Source organism: Callorhinus ursinus, unplaced genomic scaffold (assembly GCF_003265705.2).
Source record: "Callorhinus ursinus isolate GAN/ISIS: 27379988/994484 unplaced genomic scaffold, GSC_fseal_2.0 scaffold70, whole genome shotgun sequence".
Lineage (NCBI taxonomy): Eukaryota > Metazoa > Chordata > Mammalia > Carnivora > Otariidae > Callorhinus > Callorhinus ursinus.
Window position 1 is genome coordinate 535,829 of NW_027397132.1, and position 19,752 is coordinate 555,580.

The 19,752-nt window shown below is 48.5% G+C and overlaps 1 protein-coding gene across 3 annotated transcripts in view; it reads left to right on the plus strand.

Annotated features, from left to right (window-relative positions):
* Positions 1 to 19,752, plus strand: part of SMURF1 (SMAD specific E3 ubiquitin protein ligase 1) — a 108,982-nt gene that overhangs the window by 80,897 nt on the left and 8,333 nt on the right. For 2 of the 3 annotated variants that reach the window (XM_025863613.2, XM_025863612.2), the window contains exons 6-14: positions 1,173 to 1,248; positions 2,740 to 2,981; positions 3,694 to 3,778; positions 5,386 to 5,532; positions 6,608 to 6,806; positions 8,763 to 8,866; positions 16,454 to 16,568; positions 17,705 to 17,883; positions 19,099 to 19,236. In XM_025863613.2, the coding sequence (XP_025719398.1) occupies positions 1,173 to 1,248; positions 2,740 to 2,981; positions 3,694 to 3,778; positions 5,386 to 5,532; positions 6,608 to 6,806; positions 8,763 to 8,866; positions 16,454 to 16,568; positions 17,705 to 17,883; positions 19,099 to 19,236 (1,285 nt within the window). The remainder of the gene's footprint in view (positions 1 to 1,172; positions 1,249 to 2,739; positions 2,982 to 3,693; positions 3,779 to 5,385; positions 5,533 to 6,607; positions 6,807 to 8,762; positions 8,867 to 16,453; positions 16,569 to 17,704; positions 17,884 to 19,098; positions 19,237 to 19,752) is intronic. The other variant, XM_073886392.1, reaches the window with a different exon arrangement.

Sequence of the window (19,752 nt, forward strand, 5' to 3'; positions counted from 1 at the left end):
AGCACACAGAGGCACTGACAGTGGTGACGGATTTCAAAGGACAAGCCACATCCGGGGCCATCTTTTCAGCACTAAAAATGCTCATCTTGTGTGGTTTTATTATTTTATCAAATTCCCTTCATCCCGTCATCCCAAGTTGAGTTACGATGACTAGGCTCCAAAAACATTTCGGGTTATAATTTCAAATATAATTTTAAGCACCTCATTCATGGACGATTAATTTGTCATTGTCTCCTCCAAGCGTTCATGGTAAGAGTGGTGGCCACACATGCGAGGGCTGAGAACTAGTTTCTCTGGGAAGACCTACCGTGTATGTACAAAGCAGGGATGACTCTGGAAGACTTCCACGTAATAGGGATTTTATAGAGTTAGGATTGAAGTATGGAGGAGGAGAAAAAATGTGCTAAAGTTACAAGCCTTGACTGGAGGTGTCCCATTGGAAGCGCTCTATCTGTCAAGTGGCTTGTTCTGTTATCCATCCCATCTTATTAGCATGTTAGGGTAATTCCAATGTTGACTATATGCATTGCAAGGAGGCGGAGAAAACCTAGTATTTCAGCAGCATACCAGAGTGAGTTAGGACCCCAGATCTTTTGGGCATTGTCTGGAAGAGACTTGACTCAAAATAAATGAACAGTGGGTATGCATCCTGAAAACCGTCATAATGAGAAAGTTCTCACTTAATGCTTTTCTGTTTGTGATTTCTTTTTCTCTGTGGAGTGGTGTGCCAGGGGGAAAACGAATAACTAGAAGCACCTTTATAAATGTCTTTGTTGTTCACAGTAGTGATAGAGGATAAATATTTAAATTCATCTGGACTTCCCAGATACTGGAAGTGCGCTCTGTGTCCTTATTAAAGATCTTCTTTAAAAATGAGGTAACTTAGAGGAAGCGACTATTTTGAATCTGTTATTTTTATGGGGTGGGTGAAAACACAGCACTCCCTTCTCCACATTTACCAGGAATGTTCCAAGCAGTATGCGGGGGCTTGCAGCTCATGGAGTAAATGCTTCATACTTGAGAGCCTAGGAGTAGATACGTTTCTGTATATGTATGTGCCTTGCTTTGTATAATAATATTATATGTAAGTTACACATTCGCAATGGCTCACTGTATGACAATTGTATGAAATGCCACTGGATTTTAATGCAAGACGTTCTTTTCTGTTTTAGTCAGTTTACAGACACGAGACAGGATAGGCACTGGAGGCTCTGTGGTAGACTGCAGAGGACTTTTAGAGAACGAAGGGTACGTATCCCCCTGGCGGTGCCCACTCACGTCTCTGCTGCCTTGGGCTCTTGTGCTTCCTGAAGTAGCCCTCACACCTTTGTGCTGACGCTTGACATGCAGGAAAGGACTTTGGGATACAGGCGGGGTCTGGTTTCCCTGTTTATAAAGGAGGCTGTACAGATTAGTGGGGTCACGCCCACAAGACTCGGGATCCAATTGAAAGAGATTTTCACTGGTCAAAGAGTTTGAGCGTCGTTAAGAGTTATAACTACAATGGATGGAAGCACATCAGATATATCAAAAATTCTTGAGTTTATCATAACACTGAGCAAAAAAAAAAAAAAAAGCCCGAAAACACTTAAAAGAAAAAAAAAACCTTAAGAACTCATTGGTCACGGTCACAGTTTTGCGATCCCCATGCCTTAACGGAGCTGGGCAGTAATCATTAATAGTTGCTTAAAGACCACAAAAGAGAGGTAATCTGAGATTAACACGCCTCTTGGAAATGCAGAGGATGGAGGAATATGCTGCCCAGCCCCGCAGGAAGGCCCTAAGCAGCATTCAAAAGGGGGCACTCTATAGAGTATGGAAGACAGCTCCATCTTCGACAACTGAGAAATAAATCGCAAGAGCAATAAATAAAAAGGAAGGGAATCTACAAATTAATAATAAAAGAGACTTAAAAGAAATACCTACTAATTGCAGTGTGGGGACCTTGTTTAGATCCCGATAAATGAGACCACTGGCTGGAGAAATTTGGACACTGGTATTTGATGATACTGAAAAAATCAATGTCCCTTTTTTTTAGTCGTGATTATGGAAAAGTCCTTACCTTCTCGAGATACATGCTGAAATATTTAAGGATGAAATCAATCACTCTGGGATTGGTTTCAAAATAATCCAGTGGAGGGGGGACAGTGGAGGAGTAGCTGGGAGCCGGTCGTTGTTGGGGTGTGGTGGTTATGGAGATAGTCTCTCAATTTGTGTATGTTTGAAAGTTTTCAATGTAAGATGTTTTTAAAAAATACTTTGTGAGGGGAATAGCCTATTAAGGTAAATTGTCTTCAGAACTGTTCAGGAGGTAGAGACGTATGTTAGAGAGTACTTAAAGTCACTGCAGTACTTTATATAACCAGGAGTTCTATTACAGAGTAAAGTAACAAGGAAAATGGAGTATTTGGATTTGATTTTAAACAAGAAAAATGAAATCTCATTTCACGAGCTTCTTAGAGTGCAAGGTTGGGTTTTTCAGTCATTCAGCTCTCCCCGAGGATGGCTTCCTACACGTGCCCTTGGTGGCACTTGACATATGGCTTCCTTTGGCTGCTTGTGCCTCATGAAGAAGCCTATCTGTTCGAATAAGACAGAACAAATTTTGTACAAGTAGGCACTGGGGGCATCCCGATTGAGGGAAAGCACAGTAAGCGGGTGTGGGGGCGCCGCGATCGGTTTTTAGGCGCTTCTTGCGGGCTGGGGTCCCCATGTACACTGTGCTCCTCTCCTTTCCAGAACCGTGTATGAAGACTCAGGGCCTGGAAGGCCACTCAGCTGCTTCATGGAGGAGCCGGCCCCTTACACAGACAGTACCGGTGCTGCTGCGGGGGGAGGGGACTGCAGGTTCGTGGAGTCCCCAAGTCAAGATCAAAGACTCCAGGCGCAGCGACTCCGAAATCCCGAGGTCCGGGGGTCACTCCAGACGCCTCAGAACCGACCCCATGGCCACCAGTCACCAGAACTCCCCGAAGGCTATGGTGAGAGAATCTGCGCCGCCGTCCCGCGTGGTAACTGCCATGGCTCCCCGTTGAAGCCATTTTTAGGGACTTGTCCGTGCCCTAACTGCTGACATTGGCAAAGCTGTGCCATAGGACGGCTGTGTCAGAATAAAGACAAGTAAAGAAGGTGGTGATACATCATGAATTTGTCAGCAATCGTTCCACTCTCCCAGTTTAGCAATCGTGTGAAAATTTTAGGCAAATGAAGACCAAAAAAAAATGCAAGATGATGTGTGGGCTGGATGAGGGTACGTGTGGCGCTCTGTGATGTGAATGTGGGAATGACCACGCTGGGTACGAGGGAAACAGGAGCGTCTGACTGCCCCCGAGAGGAGAACCCAGGGAAGGAGGAATGTAATGGAGAGATGCAGACTATAGCAGACGTGAGAGCGGCCACAGGTGCCCGCGGTCAGGGGGGGGTCAGGACCCAGGTGGACACACATCCAGCGCCTCACGGGGTGTGGCCGGGGAAGGGGAGCACCGCTCTGCAGGGGCGAGCAGGGCGAGCCGCCCAAATACGCGCACAGGGCTTGTGAAGTGAGACGGTCTGGCAGAAGCTCACCGCTGTCCTCTCGTCTCCGTGATTCAAAAGAAAACCGAGAGGAAGCTTAGGCTCTGTGCTGAGAAGATTCTTGGACAACTCTCCTTGGAATGGACTCTAACTAACCGCCGCCTCTGGTTTCTCATGCAGAACAAAGAACAACGGTGCAGGGCCAAGTTTACTTTTTGCACACACAGACTGGAGTCAGCACTTGGCACGACCCCAGGATACCAAGGTGAGTTTTCTAGACTGGGTGCAGTCAGAGCCCTTTCTCCAGCAGTTTCGGGGGGACTTCCTCCCCCCACCTCTGCTGCCGCCCCCCCCTGCTGATTGATAGCACCCCTTGGGCTGGAAGAAGCTTGGCAGCGCAGAGAGGATGAGTCACAGGGGCTTGGACTCAGGCTCTCTGGGTTGGAGTCCCAGCTCTGCTGCCCCCTTGAGACTCCTTTTGGTACCTGGGCACCTGCTGTTGGCACACAAGTGGGTCCTTGAGAGAGCAGGCCTGGATTGTGAAATCGGTTCACGTAACTGGAAAGACCCTTGCCCCTAGATGAAATCAGATGTGCTCTTGCTTGAAAAATCAGTGAGCCCTTCAAGGTGTGTTGCTGTCATTTTCATCTAAAAATAAGCAATGGATGAAATGATAGGATGGCTGGGGTTTGCTTTAAATAATCGGGGCTGGGGGTGGGAGCGAGTAGGGGCGTGTTTGAAATAGGTGGACGGTGAGGTGGTAATGGTCGAAGTGGGTTATTCATTAATGGTCTCTCTCTACTTTTGTATGTGCTGAAAATTTTCCATCAGAAAACGTTACAAAGGAAATATAAAGACTCTATTACCCTTTCTCTCTTCTACTTTACTGTCCCTATTGCCTCAGTCCCTTGGGGACCATTCCTGGGGGAGATGAAGCTTTTCTATACGAATTCCTTCTACAAGGCCATACATCTGAGCCCAGGTCAGAGAGACCCCCACCCCTCCCCCATCCCATAATGGAGTTGTTTCTTTTCTTTTTTCTTTGTTTTGCTTTCCTTTTCAAAATTTGTTTTGTTTTGTTTTAGAACAGCATTACTACCTAATAACGTTTTTAGTAATGCTCATTTCCTTTCTATTCATAATTTGTTTCATCTGAGAACAAGCTTCCTATCGCTGACTTTCCGAGTCGCTGTTGAATTTCAGATTCATTACCTACCTGCAAATGAATGAGGTGTCTCTTTAGTCCCCACTGTAAGAAATGTCAGTTTTTGTGCTAATTAGACAAGCGACCTGGTCGGTGATGTTGTGCTCCCACATGACTGGACTGTATTGAAATCACTAAGTGCGAGGGTAGGATCAGAAACACTTGTGGAACAGAGTCCCCTAAAGCATGAGAATGCCGCTTCCCGGCGCACCTGCTCAGAACGGAGAGATTTCGAAGGCATGTTATTATGTCCCCATGAGCTTTACTCTCGGGCTTCTGGGAGCTTTTCAGTGAGGACACCTCTGTGACCTTGGAGCATTTAATTTAGCTCGTAAATACAGAGAGTTTTCTGACAGCAGTCTGCTGCTTCCTGCTACTTGGCCCTCTTTGGTGTAAGAAATGCTCTTCCCTGGGTGGACCAGGTTCACCATCACGGTTATAGGCTCTGAGGGCTCCGTTTTTCTCTCTCGGGTGTCGCTGCCACTTGTGGCACAGAGGGCTGGACTCGGTGGGAGTTTGGCGTAAGTAGCACCATGACTGTCCCTCTTAGTGAAACTGGGCCATGGCCACATTGATCAGGGATTCCTGTGGCTCCTCTCGCTGAAGTTTTGGTCTTATGCCTCCACACGCAGATGGACAAACCTCTCTGTTATCTTCCATTTTGGTAGAGACCTTAACAGTGTGAATTGTGATGAACTTGGACCACTGCCACCAGGCTGGGAAGTCAGAAGTACAGTTTCGGGGAGAATATATTTTGTAGATCATAATAACCGAACCACCCAGTTTACAGACCCAAGATTACATCACATCATGAAGTAAGACTTTCATAAAATCTTTGTTGACCTCTTACATTTATAATGTAATGTTTTCTACTAATATTTCTCTTAATTTATCTACTGCCTTGTGTATTAGTGGAGAATAAGTGTAAGTAAAATATGATAAACAGTCGGTGGACAGGTGCATATCTCAAGCTCTCAGGTAAGCTGTGAGCTGTTCGGAGCTGTATTGTTGCCCCCCTTTTCTTGCTTGCAGCCTCAGTGAAATTCACTCAGAGGGCAGTCTTAGCTCCATTCTCGAAGCTTCCACACGTGGCTCTCTGAGGAGTGCGTGGCCCTTAGAGTGAGGGGCAGTGAAATGAGGCTTTTTCTTAGTGTCTGTTCGTCACCACCCGGAAGGGCTGCCGCAGTCGGTAATGCTCCTCGCCGGAGCCTTTTCCTGTGCCCGTCATTCCCGGACAACTTGGACCTGGGAGTTACCTTGGATCCCACGTTCAGTGTCCCAGGTTTGTTGTGTTCTCTAGAACGTAAGAGCCCACGTAGCGCTTCTCATTGACAGCTGACCTTGGGGGCAGAACCTGAAAAAGATAAATGCCACTTCATCCCTCTGCTCCTCCTAGTCCTTGATTTTACTGGAATTTTGTGAGTGGGCTTAGAAATGTCTGGGTTGTGAAACTGAGGAATGGTTCCCAGTAGACTGCTCTCGCGTTGTTTGCCCCCTTTACGATAATCAGCTTGCAGCTCCATGCAATTCTAGCCACCGAGGTGCATCTCCTAGTGCGTCGGTCAGTCTCTCAGAGACATACTAGATGCATGATAAATGATCGCAATTTCTGCTTTTATTCATAGCAGTGAAGATGTATGGGATAAGCAGTGGCTTGGAATTGGGGTATCTTCTTGACTTAGGACATATCTAGACTTCTCTATTTAGGCCAGTGGTGGACACTGTCAGTGTTTACATATCTTTGTATGTGGTTATGTCAGCAGAGAGAACATTTCTTCTTGAAGTTCTGTGTAACGAACTCTCAGTTGCTTGGTATGGGGGGGGGCCCTTGCTTGCAGCTCCCTTGGCCACTACTTTTGGAGTGACCTTGATGCTTGTCTTCTCCTCAAGTCACCAGTGCCAACTAAAGGAGCCCAGCCAACCGCTGCCATTGCCCAGTGAGGGCTCTGTGGAAGACGAGGAGCTTCCTGCCCAGAGATATGAAAGAGATTTAGTCCAGAAGCTGAAGGTCCTCAGACACGAACTTTCACTTCAGCAGCCCCAAGCCGGTCATTGCCGCATCGAAGTATCCAGAGAAGAAATATTTGAGGTATGGGATTCAGTGCAACCAGCAGTGAGGCATAGACGGTTCAACCCTGTTAACAGTGAGTTCTTTCTGTTTGGTGTTTCAGGTCTTGATTTTTTTGTTTTTTGAAAGATTTTATCTATTTGAGAGAGAGACAAAGACAGCGAGAGAGAGCAGAAGCGGGGAGGAAAGGGAGAAGCAGGCTCCGCACTGAGCAGGGAGCCCGGTGTGGGGCTTGATCCCAGGACCCTGGGATCATGACCTGAGCTAAAGGCAGACGCTTCACCGACTGAGCCACCCAGGCGCCCCTTCAGGTCTTGATTTTATTACTCAGCAAATTGTAGGTCTTTTTCAGGACCAATGGCCACAGAGAGACTTTTCTCCTTTGGTAAGAGTTTAAAAGCTCAAGAACTTCTGAAGTGAAAATAAAGAGATTTATATGGAAACTAGTGCTAAATAATACTGTCAGTCCTCTTATCTGCTCTGTGCAGATTATATATTCCCGCTATCTGCATGGTTTCTTTAGAACCAGTCATTCCTTCTGTTGTCTTACACAGAGTTTCACCTAATGGCTTTGCCTCCTCAGAGAAGCTTAGTGGCCAGCTGGCCACCATATTTTTAATGTGTTTTCTGGAAATAGGACGATCAGGTGGTTCCTGAAAATCAGGGTTCCGTCCTTCATACAGCTCCCCGGTGGGATCAAGACCTCTAAACAGGCAGGCCCTTCTGATCAGAAGGTAAAATCTCAGTGATGTTTGGGCCATATCCTGCCTGCCTTTGTGGAACCGCTGGCAGAAGTGATCAAAGGAGACTGGATAAGAACTGAACTCAGATCCCCACTGGGCTGCAGCGGCTGCGAGAGGGGCACGGAGGGCGAGGCCGGGGGCTGTGGGGAGCCCAGTGAGGTCTTCCTGGTGATGGGCACTGAGGAAGTGCCCAGGGCCAGGCTCGACACCCGAGCTCAGCCAGTGTTGGGTGATATGGACAGATCAGCCAAAATGGCCATTGAGCAGTCTTCAGTGGTTGCCAGGGAGAGGAGAGTGCTGAATTACTGACATGTTGCTGCCAGATCATTTCCACTGAGCACCCTCTTTCCCTCTTGGGTTCTAAAGCTTGAATTACATTACATTTAAAGCATGGAAAGATTCTTAAGTGCCTTATCATTGAAAATATCTACAAACATTTAGTGAGTTCCACTCAAAAGACTGAATCTGGGGAAAGGCTGGGCTGGCCACCTGTTCTGTGTTTTGGGTAAGCTAGTAGTATGTCTGACTTAAACGCTTTTTTTTTTTTTTTTTTTGCTTTTTTGACTCCGTGCAAATCATGTGACTCTTCACCTCAGATAGAAAAACAGGCTCAGAATTCTTTTACTGTTCATATTCTCCAGGGATGTCTTCATTTTGGTTAAAATATGTAAGTTGGGATGCCTGGGTGGCTCAGTCGGTTGAGCGTCTGCCTTCGGCTCAGGTCATGATCTCAGGGTCCTGGGGTCGAGCCCCGCATCGGGGTCCCTGCCCAGCAGGGAGCCTCCCTCACTCTCTCCCTCTGCCTGCTGCCCCCCCTTGTACGTTCTCTCTCTCTGGCAAATAAATAAAATCTTAAGAAAAAATAAAACATATAAGCTGTTCTTAGTATGGCACATTAAAATTAAATTGTGTGGAGAACATGGGCTGTAGTGAGGATGGTTGCTGTTAAGCCTTTAGTGATCGTGCTGAAAATGCGGGTGTGTGTGTGTCCTTTCGGTGTGGTTTCGCCTGGCACGGGCTGCCTTGTCGATTCTGAGGGAGACCTGGGGAGATCCGGCGACAAGCCGCCGCATACGGGACACCGAATCAACACTCTGAATGGGAACCAGATCAGACTCGGATTTAAATGAATGTGCATCCTGATTTGGGCTCCATCACCGACAACCTTTCACCTTTCTGTAACTCCAAGAATGCCACCTGTTCTTCTCTCTGACACTGTCATTTTGCCGAGCAGGAGTCTTACCGCCAGATCATGAAGATGCGGCCGAAGGATCTGAAGAAGCGGCTGATGGTGAAGTTCCGGGGAGAAGAAGGTTTGGATTATGGCGGAGTGGCGAGGTGAGGAGCTGGGGTGGCCCCACTTGCTACTGCGCTGGGCTCTGGGCCGCCGGGACGGGAGGTTTTTGAGGGCACTTGTCCTGGGGCAGTCAGGACCCCCGCATGGCCTTCAGTGCTCCTGGGAACGAGGCTGTGTCACATCCACCAGAAGGCACATCTCCTTCACCCTGAATTTACTTCTTGGAAAGATAGGTTTCAGCTTTTCTACCATCCTCCCCATCCCCCACTTCATCTGGCAGCTCTGAACCTGAAACACGAGGGACCTGCTCCTGAAATCAGTCTGGGAGTGAAGCAGCCTTGCTTTTCCCAGGAGAGGACTTCCGGGGCACTGGTGTCAAAGGAATTTTGCAAAGTGACTCGTTGGTCAAAATCATTCATGCAAATGATCTTAAAAATAGAAGAATGAAAAACTGTTATTTCCCATCTTACCTCTTTACACCTTTGAGACAACTGCCTTTTTTGCTCTTTTAACTCTCTCTTCTAATAGGTAACGTTATGTCACTAAATTGGCCAAGTTCAGACATTATGCGTTGACTTCAGGATGTATGGTCATAGACACAGACTTGGGTAATGCTTGTGGTGAGGATCTAATTTAATACTCTCACTTCCTAGTTTGGTGCTGTCGCCATTTGTAGATCTTCTTTCATTGTCTTTGTAACTACATACTGTGTTTTCACCATTATTTTTGGTTTGTCAACTAGAGACATGATCTCTTGACCCTCTTTTTCATAAGCAAAAAGGACATAAATCCTCCTGACTTCCCCTTCAGGAATCCTTCCCCCTTTGCCTCCTACATCCTGGCATCTGGCATACTTTTGCATCATCAAGGTTGAAGGTTCGTAGTCTGTTCTGTAGCCTGTGCTTGTCTACCTATTATTTTTAAGAGTTGAAAATCAGTACATTGTTTATATTATCGTGACCATGTAAATATCATTCACTGAGGTGTTAAGTGGTATTCTAGAGTTTATTTTAGCCTTTTGAACAAATTTTAATTTTTCCAAGAATTTCTTCGTATTTGTCTTTAAAAAAAAAACAACAACCAGGCTTTGTCTTTATTGCCCCGTTAAGCTTCATCTTTTGCCACCCCCCCCCCTTGCCCCCTTCTTCCATGTGTCTCCCTTGTGGAGACTGTCCAGTCCTGACTGGTGGTTCTCTGGGCCTTCTGCACCATCATCGTCATGGGCCTTTGCTGCTTTCCTAGGTCAGAGCATTGATTTGTGGATCCCACAGCTTCCTCTTCCTTGGTTTACTCCCTCATGTTACTGGAGTATATCCTGAAGTAGCTTTCTTAGAAAGGGCCTGTGGGAGGTGAATCTTCCAAGGTCTTGTGGAAAATATCTGTTAATTTGCACTTTAATAGTTCGCTTTTTTTATAGACTTCTAGGGAGAAAGTAATTTTCTTTTTTTTTTTTAAAGATTTTATTTATTTATTTGACAGAGAGACAGCGAGAGAGGGAACACAAGCAGCGGGGAGTGGGAGAGGGAGAAACAGGTGTCCCGCTGAGCAGGGAGCCTGATGCAGGGCTCGATCCCAGGACCCTGGGATCGTGACCTGAGCCAAAGGCAGACGCTTAACGACTGAGCCACCCAGGCGCCCCAAGAAAGTAATTTTCATTCAGACCTTTGAAAACATTGCTGTCCTGTCTTCCAGCACCCAGTGTCACTGAGCGGGTGGTCTGATGACAATCTGATTTTAGTCCTTCCTTCACCAGGAGTAATTTAGCCCCATCCAGGACCACCCATCATCCAGAGTCTACTGCCTTTTTTCTATTTTTCTCCCCCCTTCCCTTCCTTACTTCCTGCTGACATGTAATCCACCACCATCATCACTGCCTTGCTCCTCTTTCCATTTGTTGCACTTGTCCAGCAAAACCTCCAACAGTCCCATCCTGGGGCTGCCGGGCCTCGGCTGAGCAGCGGCGGGTAGCTGGAGGAAGATGCCCGCCACACTGCTGGCCTCTGTCCCCCTTAGGGACGCCAGCCTCCGGGAGGGCTCAGCGGCCTCTGCAGCCGTGCCGTGCTTCTCTCGATGCTTCTCTCGCCTCCCGCCTGTGCGCGTCCTCAGACCTCTCCCTCGCTCCCGCCCACCTTCGCTCTCAGCTGCTGACTCTGCTTCACTTTGACTGAGGACACAGAAGCAAAGTAGAGAGTATTTCCTCACTGCCACCAAATATCCAGTCTGCCAGCATCTAGACCCAGGGGGCCCCATATGCCCTGCGTGGCCCTCAATGGCCCAGGTGTGTTCCCATAGAAGAGCGGCCCTGCCCCTCGCACAACGCGGCCAGGTCCTCATGCTCCTACTGTTGTTCACATCTGTCTCATTTCCTCAGAATGTTCCTTTCTCTCGGGTCAGTCTCATCGCCGTACGCGTGCGCTACCACTACTCCCTTCTTAAATAAACATGCCCCCCAGACCTTCGCTGGACGCTGTATCCCCTCCCTGTGTACGCTTTAAGGAGGCCCTAAAGGCAAATAGAGCAAAGTAAAAAGAAAAGCAATGAGAAATTCCAAGGCAAACACAAATTTGTTAAAAACTACTCCCTCGGTCACTGACCTGTTTCTCTGTTCTCCTTGGAGCAGAATCCCTCGCGAGAGCTGTGCACATCCCCAGCCCTGCTTCCACATCCCTCGCTTCCTCTCCACACCCCCTCCCCCGCTGTCCTCAGCAAACGTTTCTGCCCTCTGAAGCTCCCTGGTCGGGGATCCCCCCCCGCCCCCCCCCCCCCCCACCCCACGATGACTCTGTGGCCTTCATCTGTCCTGCTCTGTCAGCAGCACCTGACATCGTTGGTCACTCCCTATTCTCGAAGCACTTTTTCCACTCGATTCTGGGACACCACCCTCTCTCTGTTTGCCTCCTGCCAGTCCCCTGTGCGGGTGCTCCTCACCCCGGAGCATCAGCAGCCCCTGGCTCAGTCCCGGGGTCGCCTGAGTGCGCCCTGGGTTCCGTCTCTGAGCCTGGACCCCGCCCCTCGCCCCCCTCAACCCCGCACCTGTTTGTCCTGGGCTCTTCTTAGGGATTTGTAAAGCCTCCTAAACCTAATGGTCCCGAATCTCTTATGGCCCCTCATACTAGCTTCTTGTTTCTCCTTCCTCGGTGCCCAGCCCGCCCTCACGCCCTCCCTTGTCACCTGCCAGAGCTCCACCCGTGGCCCTCGGCAGAGAGCCCTGTCCAGATCACCTGTGGCCCCTCTGCCCCCCGCCCGCCCCCCGCTGCCCCTCACTGCCCTGCACAGGCCGCCGCCAGCTTTCTGGAGACTCTGCCGGTCCTCCCCCGGCCCCAGGCTCCCAGCTAACACCCCACAGGTCGCCCCCAGGCCTGGCCCATGGCCTCTGCCCTCCGGCCGCTGCTCTCTCGCGGCGGCCTCCCTCGGCCCTTTGCCTTCGTGTCCCCTCGGCCTAGAGTGTCCCGAGATTGTCATGTAGCCTATTCCTTCTGTCCTCTGGGGTCTGCTCACACGGTCCCTCCCTGCCCCCGAGCTCCCCGCCTTCCCCCGGGGCCGCGGCCGGCATGGCCCGTGCGCCCGGGAGTGCTCCTGACCCCGCCGGGTCCCCAGGTCCCAGAAGAGCCCCCCCCGACAGGGGTCCGGGGTCCGCCGAAGCAGCGGCCTCTTCCTGCTCACGGGACCTCCTGTCTTCCGCTTCCCTGCTTTGCTCTTGCTGAAGGGCCTGTTACCCCGACCTGGACTCCCTGGACGGACCCTTCCGGTCCCTCCTCTTTTCATTTCCCGTCTTGGCTTGTTTTCCCCCTGCTTCTGGGAGATTCCGACTTCCAGTGCTGTTTTCTTCCAGCCTGTTTTCTTAACGTGAGCAGAAGCGGTGGCTCTGAGCAGTCTAGTTTATTTTCACTTGCTCATCCCCGAGTTGTTGTTTTATTGCAGTATACTTGACATACAGTGTGACGTTAGTTTCAGGTGTGCAACGCAGGGTTTCCTAAATGCTCTGCTCCCAGGTGTGGCCGCCACCTGTCACCGTCCAGCGAGCGCTGCCGCCCGGCCGCTGACCGTGACCCTATGCTGTACCCTTTCTCCCCGTGATTCTGCCTCGTTCCCGCACCTCCCACCCCCCTTCACCCATTTCGTGACCCCCCCCCCCCAGCCCCCTTACCTCCGGCAACCATCCGTTCTCTGTCTTTACGGGTCTGTTTCTGCTTTGTTCCTTTGCTTTGTTGTATTTTTTAGATTCCACATGTAAGTGAAATCATATGGTATTTGTGTTTCTCTATCTGACTTAGTTCACTCAGCATCATACCCTCTGGGTCCATCCATGTGGTCACGAATGGCAAGCTCTCATCATCTTTTATGATTCACATTCCCTGGTGTGTGTACATCCCATCCTTACCCGTTCGTCTGTCCGTGGACACTGAAGTTGCTTCCATATCTTGGCTGTTGTAAATAATGCTGCAGTAAGCACAGGAGCGCTTACGACTTTTTGAATTAGTGTCTCCATTTTCTTTGGGTAAATACCCAGTAGTGGAATTACTGGATTACATGATATTTCTATTTTTAATTCTTGGAGGAACCTCCATACTGTTGTCCACAGTGGTCGCATTGCTCCAGCACTTTTTTATCTCTTTATGTTATCATAACGTACTCATTTATTGATTCCATGGTAACAAAATATAAAATGAGAAAAATTATCACCTATGATGGAGTCTTCACATGACTGAATGTTCTTCAAGAACACCCCTATAATTTGTGTGCTCTTGTAAGAATTGTGTCTATTCATTAACCATTAAATGTCAAGACTCCACCATGTACAAGGCACTAGGGATACAATAATAAACAAAGTTAACGTGTTCTCTGGCCCCTTCACCCCTCCAAAGTCCCCATCCAAAGGTGTTCTCAGTCTCATGAGGTACAGACATTAATGAAAGAATTACACAAGTAATTCTAAAACCCCAGCTCTGGTAGAGGCTACCAAGGAGGTGCCCGTGTCTTGGGAAGTCAGGGGGACAGAACAGTGTCACGTGCTCTCCATTTAGGGGCAAATTCTCAGCCCTACAGCAGCTACCCCAAGAAAAATTATGTTCTGACAAGCATTATAAGTGGCCCAATTATAATTGGTTTCTGGGTAGAGCTGGGATTTTTTTCAGCAGCCAAACGAAAAGAATTAAAAAGCAAGAAGTCACGATCTGCCCTTTGGCCCTGGATAGAATCATGCCTCCACCTTTTGCCCACTGCCTGTCTCTGCCCTCCTCCCGCCCTCCTGCCAAGTCCACCAGGGATAAAGGGTGCAGATAGGCATGCGTTTGCCTAGCAGTGAGCTCACATCAGCACCAGCTGTCCATGGGACACATTTTTCCTTTCACGACTAGCCCAAGGTTCTTCCTTGAAATTCTCAATCTTGATGCTAGCAACCATCTTTCTTTCGGCAAACGTAACGTCTGTTGGCCCTTGATAACACAAATTCTGTCCTGGGCAAGAGGATTAGGTTTTCTGTCCCCCTTTGTAGCTGAGAATCTTCCTAGTTATATATTCATATTTGCCTCAACAGTTCAAGTCAGACCACTTGCATTTTCTCTTGTATGCTATTTCCTTTATAGTCTGAGAAATTCAGTATCCTGAACTGTTCCAACCTACTGTCGTTCCTTTGCATGGCTGGTATTACATATTCCGGCACGCATGTGAATAGCTTGGTTTCGTGTGGTAGGAGTTCTGTTCCTTCCGCATAACCCGTTTTTTATCAAGTCTTCCACGTGGAGAGGTCTTTGGGGAGCTCCCTTGGTTGATGTGGTGCTCTAGTGGAAAGAGCTGTGACTGCTGGCTTTCCTGCCTCCAGCTGGGTCTTGCATTGTTTCACCCCTCAGATCCTTCCTCACGTCTACAGGGGATCAGACCTATCTCGGAGAGCTATGGAGAAATTTAAATACCATGTGTGTGTGCCTGCATTCATTATCTGGTCGATGAGAATCAGTCTACACTCACTTCCCCAGTGTTTGGTTCTGAACCATTTCCTGTATTGTTAAAAAACCATTTTGCCTGTATAGTTAGCTCTCCCCTTACCACTTCCTTAACATACCCAATATGCCTCCCTACCTCGTGCGTGACGCGGTCAGAATGTTTGCTTGTGTTTTAATCATTTCCTGTCTAGACAGTTGCAGGTCCTTGGCTTTTGAAAATGACTCTTCTCAAACGCAAACTCTAAAACTTGGGGATGAATCCAGGTCTTACAGTTGGGGAATTCTGCCTTTTTAGTAAAGAATTTTGTAACATTTGGAGTCTCATTGCTTCCAGCACTTCCTTTCTGTTTTGAGTTTGATACATAATTTTGTTGTGGTCTGATCTTTTTTTGTGTATTCTCACAGTGTTCTTGGATTATTTGCACGTGTGCTTATCCTTTCATAATGTTTCTCAATTCTCTGCCTTTTCTATTTGACAGAGTAAGGAATTCCAGAATAGAACTTGGGGCTGTTTATCTTAATGAAATTTATCCATTTGAAAGGAATTTTGAATAGAAAGAAGAAAAGAGTCTTTGTTAAAAGTGCCACAGGTGCTTCTGTATGGTCTTCCCCACATTTTCCCCACATTCCTGCAGATTCTATTGAGAATGCTTGTTTTGTTTGATGGTTTCTGATTTGGGGCTTTTTTTTTATAATGATTGGAATATACAGGACTTCTGAAAATAATTTATTCTTAGATCTCCCATCCAGATTTTAGAACCATTAGAATTAAAGTGTTAAGCTTGTTTTTTAAATTATAAAAGCAATAAATGTTGGGGTGCCTGGGGGGCTCAGTCGGTTGAGCGTCTGACTCCTGATTTGGGCCCAGGTCACAGTCTCAGGGTGGTGAGATCGAGTCCCACGTTGGGCTGTCTGCTGGGCGTGGAGCCTGCTTAGGACTCTCTCTCCCCCTCTCCCTCTGCCCCTTCCCTGCTTCTGTGCTCTCTCTCAAGAAAAAAAAAGCAGTAAATGTTTATGGCAAAAGATAAGAATTCGACAAGATAGGAGATTATGAAGGGCAAAAGTCATTCTTAATCCATCTTCCCACAAATATCTTCTCCTCACGTGTTGATAACACGTTGCAATTGGAAATTTAAAAACTTTCTAGAAAGAAGCAAAAGAAAACTGCAAATGCCCCGGAATGCTAATTATCGTTAATTACTGTCAGTGTGTCCTGTACATCCTCCTCCACTTTCTTGCGTAGATATCCTTCCTGTTTTGTGTATATGTGCGCGCACACGCACTCTTTCTAAAATAAAAGTAGGATCTCTTGTACTTTTGTCCGTTATTACCGCATCATGAACATCATCACCTGAGATGTGGACCTTTGCACAGTAGCAGAGAACATCTTTAGCTGAGGTGACACGGTAACTGTCGAGAACACTGCCCTTGGGAGGCGGTCCTGACTCTAGGCCACCGTGGGTCTTCCTCAGCTTCAGAGCTGTGGGGGATCTGGGCCAGAAAAGCCATCTCTCATTCGACCAGAAGCAAGTTGTTACTTCCCAGTCTGTGCAAGTCACCTTCTCTCAGAGCAGGGTATCCTGCCGGTGGGGCCTTCCAGGGCTCAGGGGATCAGTCCTTTTGGTAAGACAGAAGACCGGACACTTCCGCACGTATAAAATGACTTTCATTGTTTTTTTTTCCTAGGGAGTGGCTTTATTTATTGTGCCATGAAATGTTGAATCCGTACTATGGACTCTTCCAGTATTCTACGGACAACATTTACATGTTGCAGATCAACCCAGACTCTTCAATCAACCCCGTAAGTATTCACGAGTAAAGGGGGAGCAAATAGGAACATTTTTTAAAATGGATTTTCAGGTTTGGTCTCTATCCTTGGTTTACTCATTGTAGACTTAAGAGTCTCTGGTAAATAGACACTGAGAAGGAGAGTGGGAACTGGATTAATGTGGATGATTTCTCTCCCGTGTGTTCTGTGCCTGGGATCACTGGGTATGTTATTTTCAAAGACAACAAGAGTGAAACCGAGCTGCTTCGAATACTCACAAGCCCTTTGTTGCCATTTGGGGGAACCGAGGTATGAGGACTGTATTTGTGGGCCGTGTCATTCTGAGACGTGGGCTATGACGTCCCTCCTCCTCCCAGTCAGAAGTGGAATTTTCCATGATTGGCCTTTTTGGCCACGAGTGCTCGTGGAGGACTGTCCCCGTGGGGTTGTGTCCCGTGGTCACCGCTGCCGGGCCCATGGCCTCTGAGGCAAAGTCTGGGACCAGCTGTCCTCTACAAGCATTCAGATGTGACAGAGCAGAGTCTTTTACCAAGATGGCAGTGAGGTTTTGATGAATTCTGATTCTAATTCCGACTGAAAGCAGAGGTGTGTGTTTCCCCGTTAAAAACCAGAACAGCTCTGGTTTTTCTGCTTCATGTGCAGAGACTTTTCCTTTATGTTCCTTTTTTGTTTTTTCTTCCTTCTTTGGGTTTTTTCTCTTCCGCTTTCCCCAGGGACTCGGGAGGGATGGTAGAAGGCGGGGAGTTGCCCTCTGCTCTCCTTCTCGGTAACGCAGTGCACTCGGGCGCCCTGCGCTTAGAAGGGCCTCTGCTTGGTTTGAGTCTGCGGCTGCCCTTTGAATTCGTAATTTTTGAGTAAGGGGTGTTCTGCATTTTCCTTTTACACTGAGTGCCACAAATGATGTAGCAATCCCGAGGAGGTGTTTGCACTCGGGGCCTATCAAATACTCAGATGACCTATAAAGACGTGCTCTGGGTTTTGACTACCTGACCAGCCTTCTTTCCTCCATCTGTGAGCACAACCTGTGAGTAACCAACCGAGTCAGATGGGACAGTTCGTTCTCCCGAGAAGCTTGGAGAAAGCACAAAGGTATCTACTTCGGCTCGGCCTTTTCCTACTGAATTCGTGTTCTCTGGTGCCCCCTACAGGACCATCTGTCTTATTTCCATTTTGTGGGCCGGATCATGGGTCTCGCCGTGTTCCACGGCCACTACATAAATGGGGGCTTCACGGTTCCCTTCTATAAGCAGCTACTGGGAAAACCCATCCAGCTCTCGGATTTGGAGTCGGTGGACCCAGAGTTACATAAGAGCTTAGTATGGATTCTGTAAGTACAGCCTCACTGGTCAGTGAATGCATTGCCACTGTCTCGTCCGCCGGATAGAATTGTTCTGTATGCGTGTGTGTGTGTGCGCATGTGAATGTTTTTGAGGGGTGGGTGTGAAGTTGGAGAAGAGAAATAAAGAAAATGCTGTTTTACAACCAGAAACGTAAAAGTAGATTGAGTAAGAAATACTCAGTTGACTTAATGTTCTTCATGATGTTTGGCCAGTTTCACTTCATAGACTGATTTCTTTTGTTGTCCCCTCAAATTATTAAGGAAGGATCACAAGTGTTAGTCCCCTGAGCCTCATAGGTGGGTGGGTGGTTTGCTTTTGACTCTCTGGGGGGGGGGGGGTCTCCAGTTAATCTCTGGAGGGAAAGTATCAAAAACAAAATTAGTATCGAAGTACCTTATGTCAAAACATTTGATACAAGAAGAGGATCAGGAAAAATTCTAGTCACCTTTGTTTTAGAATTCTCCTAAAACGCTCTTGAATGCAGCTGGCCCCCTTCCACGGTGACCGTGGGTGCTGCTGCAGGTCCTTGTCAGTGAGCTGATGCCACGGGAGCGAGAGACCCAGGTTCTGGCAGAGGGAGGACGTGCCGAGGACCTGAACTGAGTTGCGTCCTGCGCTCTGTTGGCCCGTGGCCCCTGCTGGGAACAGGCAGTCTGCGGGGGGTAGGGCCTCCAGCCCGTACGTAGGAGATCTTTCACTCTGTGTTTCAAGAAGTGCGGCAGGCGGAGGAGTCTGTTTGAACTCTCAAGGGCTACTCTGTGTGAATGGCTGCCTTACAAGGGGGGACCGTATCGTCTAGGTGTGTCTCCCTGCAGGTTGCTTTTCCTTTGACTCAGTTGACTCTTCATGAATCCCTCCCTCTGTTCAGAGACTCAGTTGACAAAGCAATCAGGTCACCGTGTCTTGTAAGATCACAGAATGATAGAGCTACCATCACCATCCTGCGAAGGGGGAAGCTGAGAGTCAAGGGCACATCTGGATGTGGAGCTGGGGTCCCCCGCCTCCTCCCAGGGCCTGCCCCCCTGCCCAGGCACAGGCTCTGTGTCTGCCCGAGGCTCCTCTCTCCTTCCTCCTGCAGCTCCGGGGTGTCAGTCAGTAAATGCCATCTGTCTGTGCCCCGGATTGTTCCCGCTCCTGTTCTCTTCCCTGCTGTATAAAAGCGGCAAAGATCTGACATCCGTCTTCTGTCCGAACTTTGACAGAGAGAACGATATCACCCCTGTGCTGGACCACACTTTCTGTGTGGAACACAATGCTTTCGGGAGGATTCTTCAGCACGAACTGAAACCCAATGGCCGAAACGTTCCTGTCACAGAGGAGAACAAGAAAGAATATGTCCGGTAATGTTTCAGGGAACCTTGGTGGCCGCTGGTGGGGCCTCCGGGTGCCCGGGACCGTCTTGGGCATGGCTGGGTCCGCATTTAGATGGTCAAGGCTCCTTCACTGTTAGAGGCTTCCCTGCCCCCGCCAGCATGTGTGGCCAGAATCACATAACTGAACTGTCGGGTTCAGCAGTGGGAGCTCTGCATGGAGGAGGCCCGATGCCACCAGGCTTGACCTGTTGAAGGGACAGTAATGACCCCCGAGCCCAAGTGGCGGAATGGATTGCCAAGTGGCCTCCTGATTCTGGGTGTGAAGGTGGTGAGCGCAGGAGAGAATGGAGCCTAGAAGTTTCCTTGAGCTCAGTCTCAAGGAAGTCTCCTCCATTGTGGTCCCACCTCTGACGGCAAAGAAATGACATGTCACTTACACTGGAAATCTGGAAGCATATGGGCGCGTTGGAGTGCTTGGGCGGCCAGACTGGTGTGTGGCTCTCACGGCATCCCCATATCTTATTTTTAAATCTACTTTTTTTT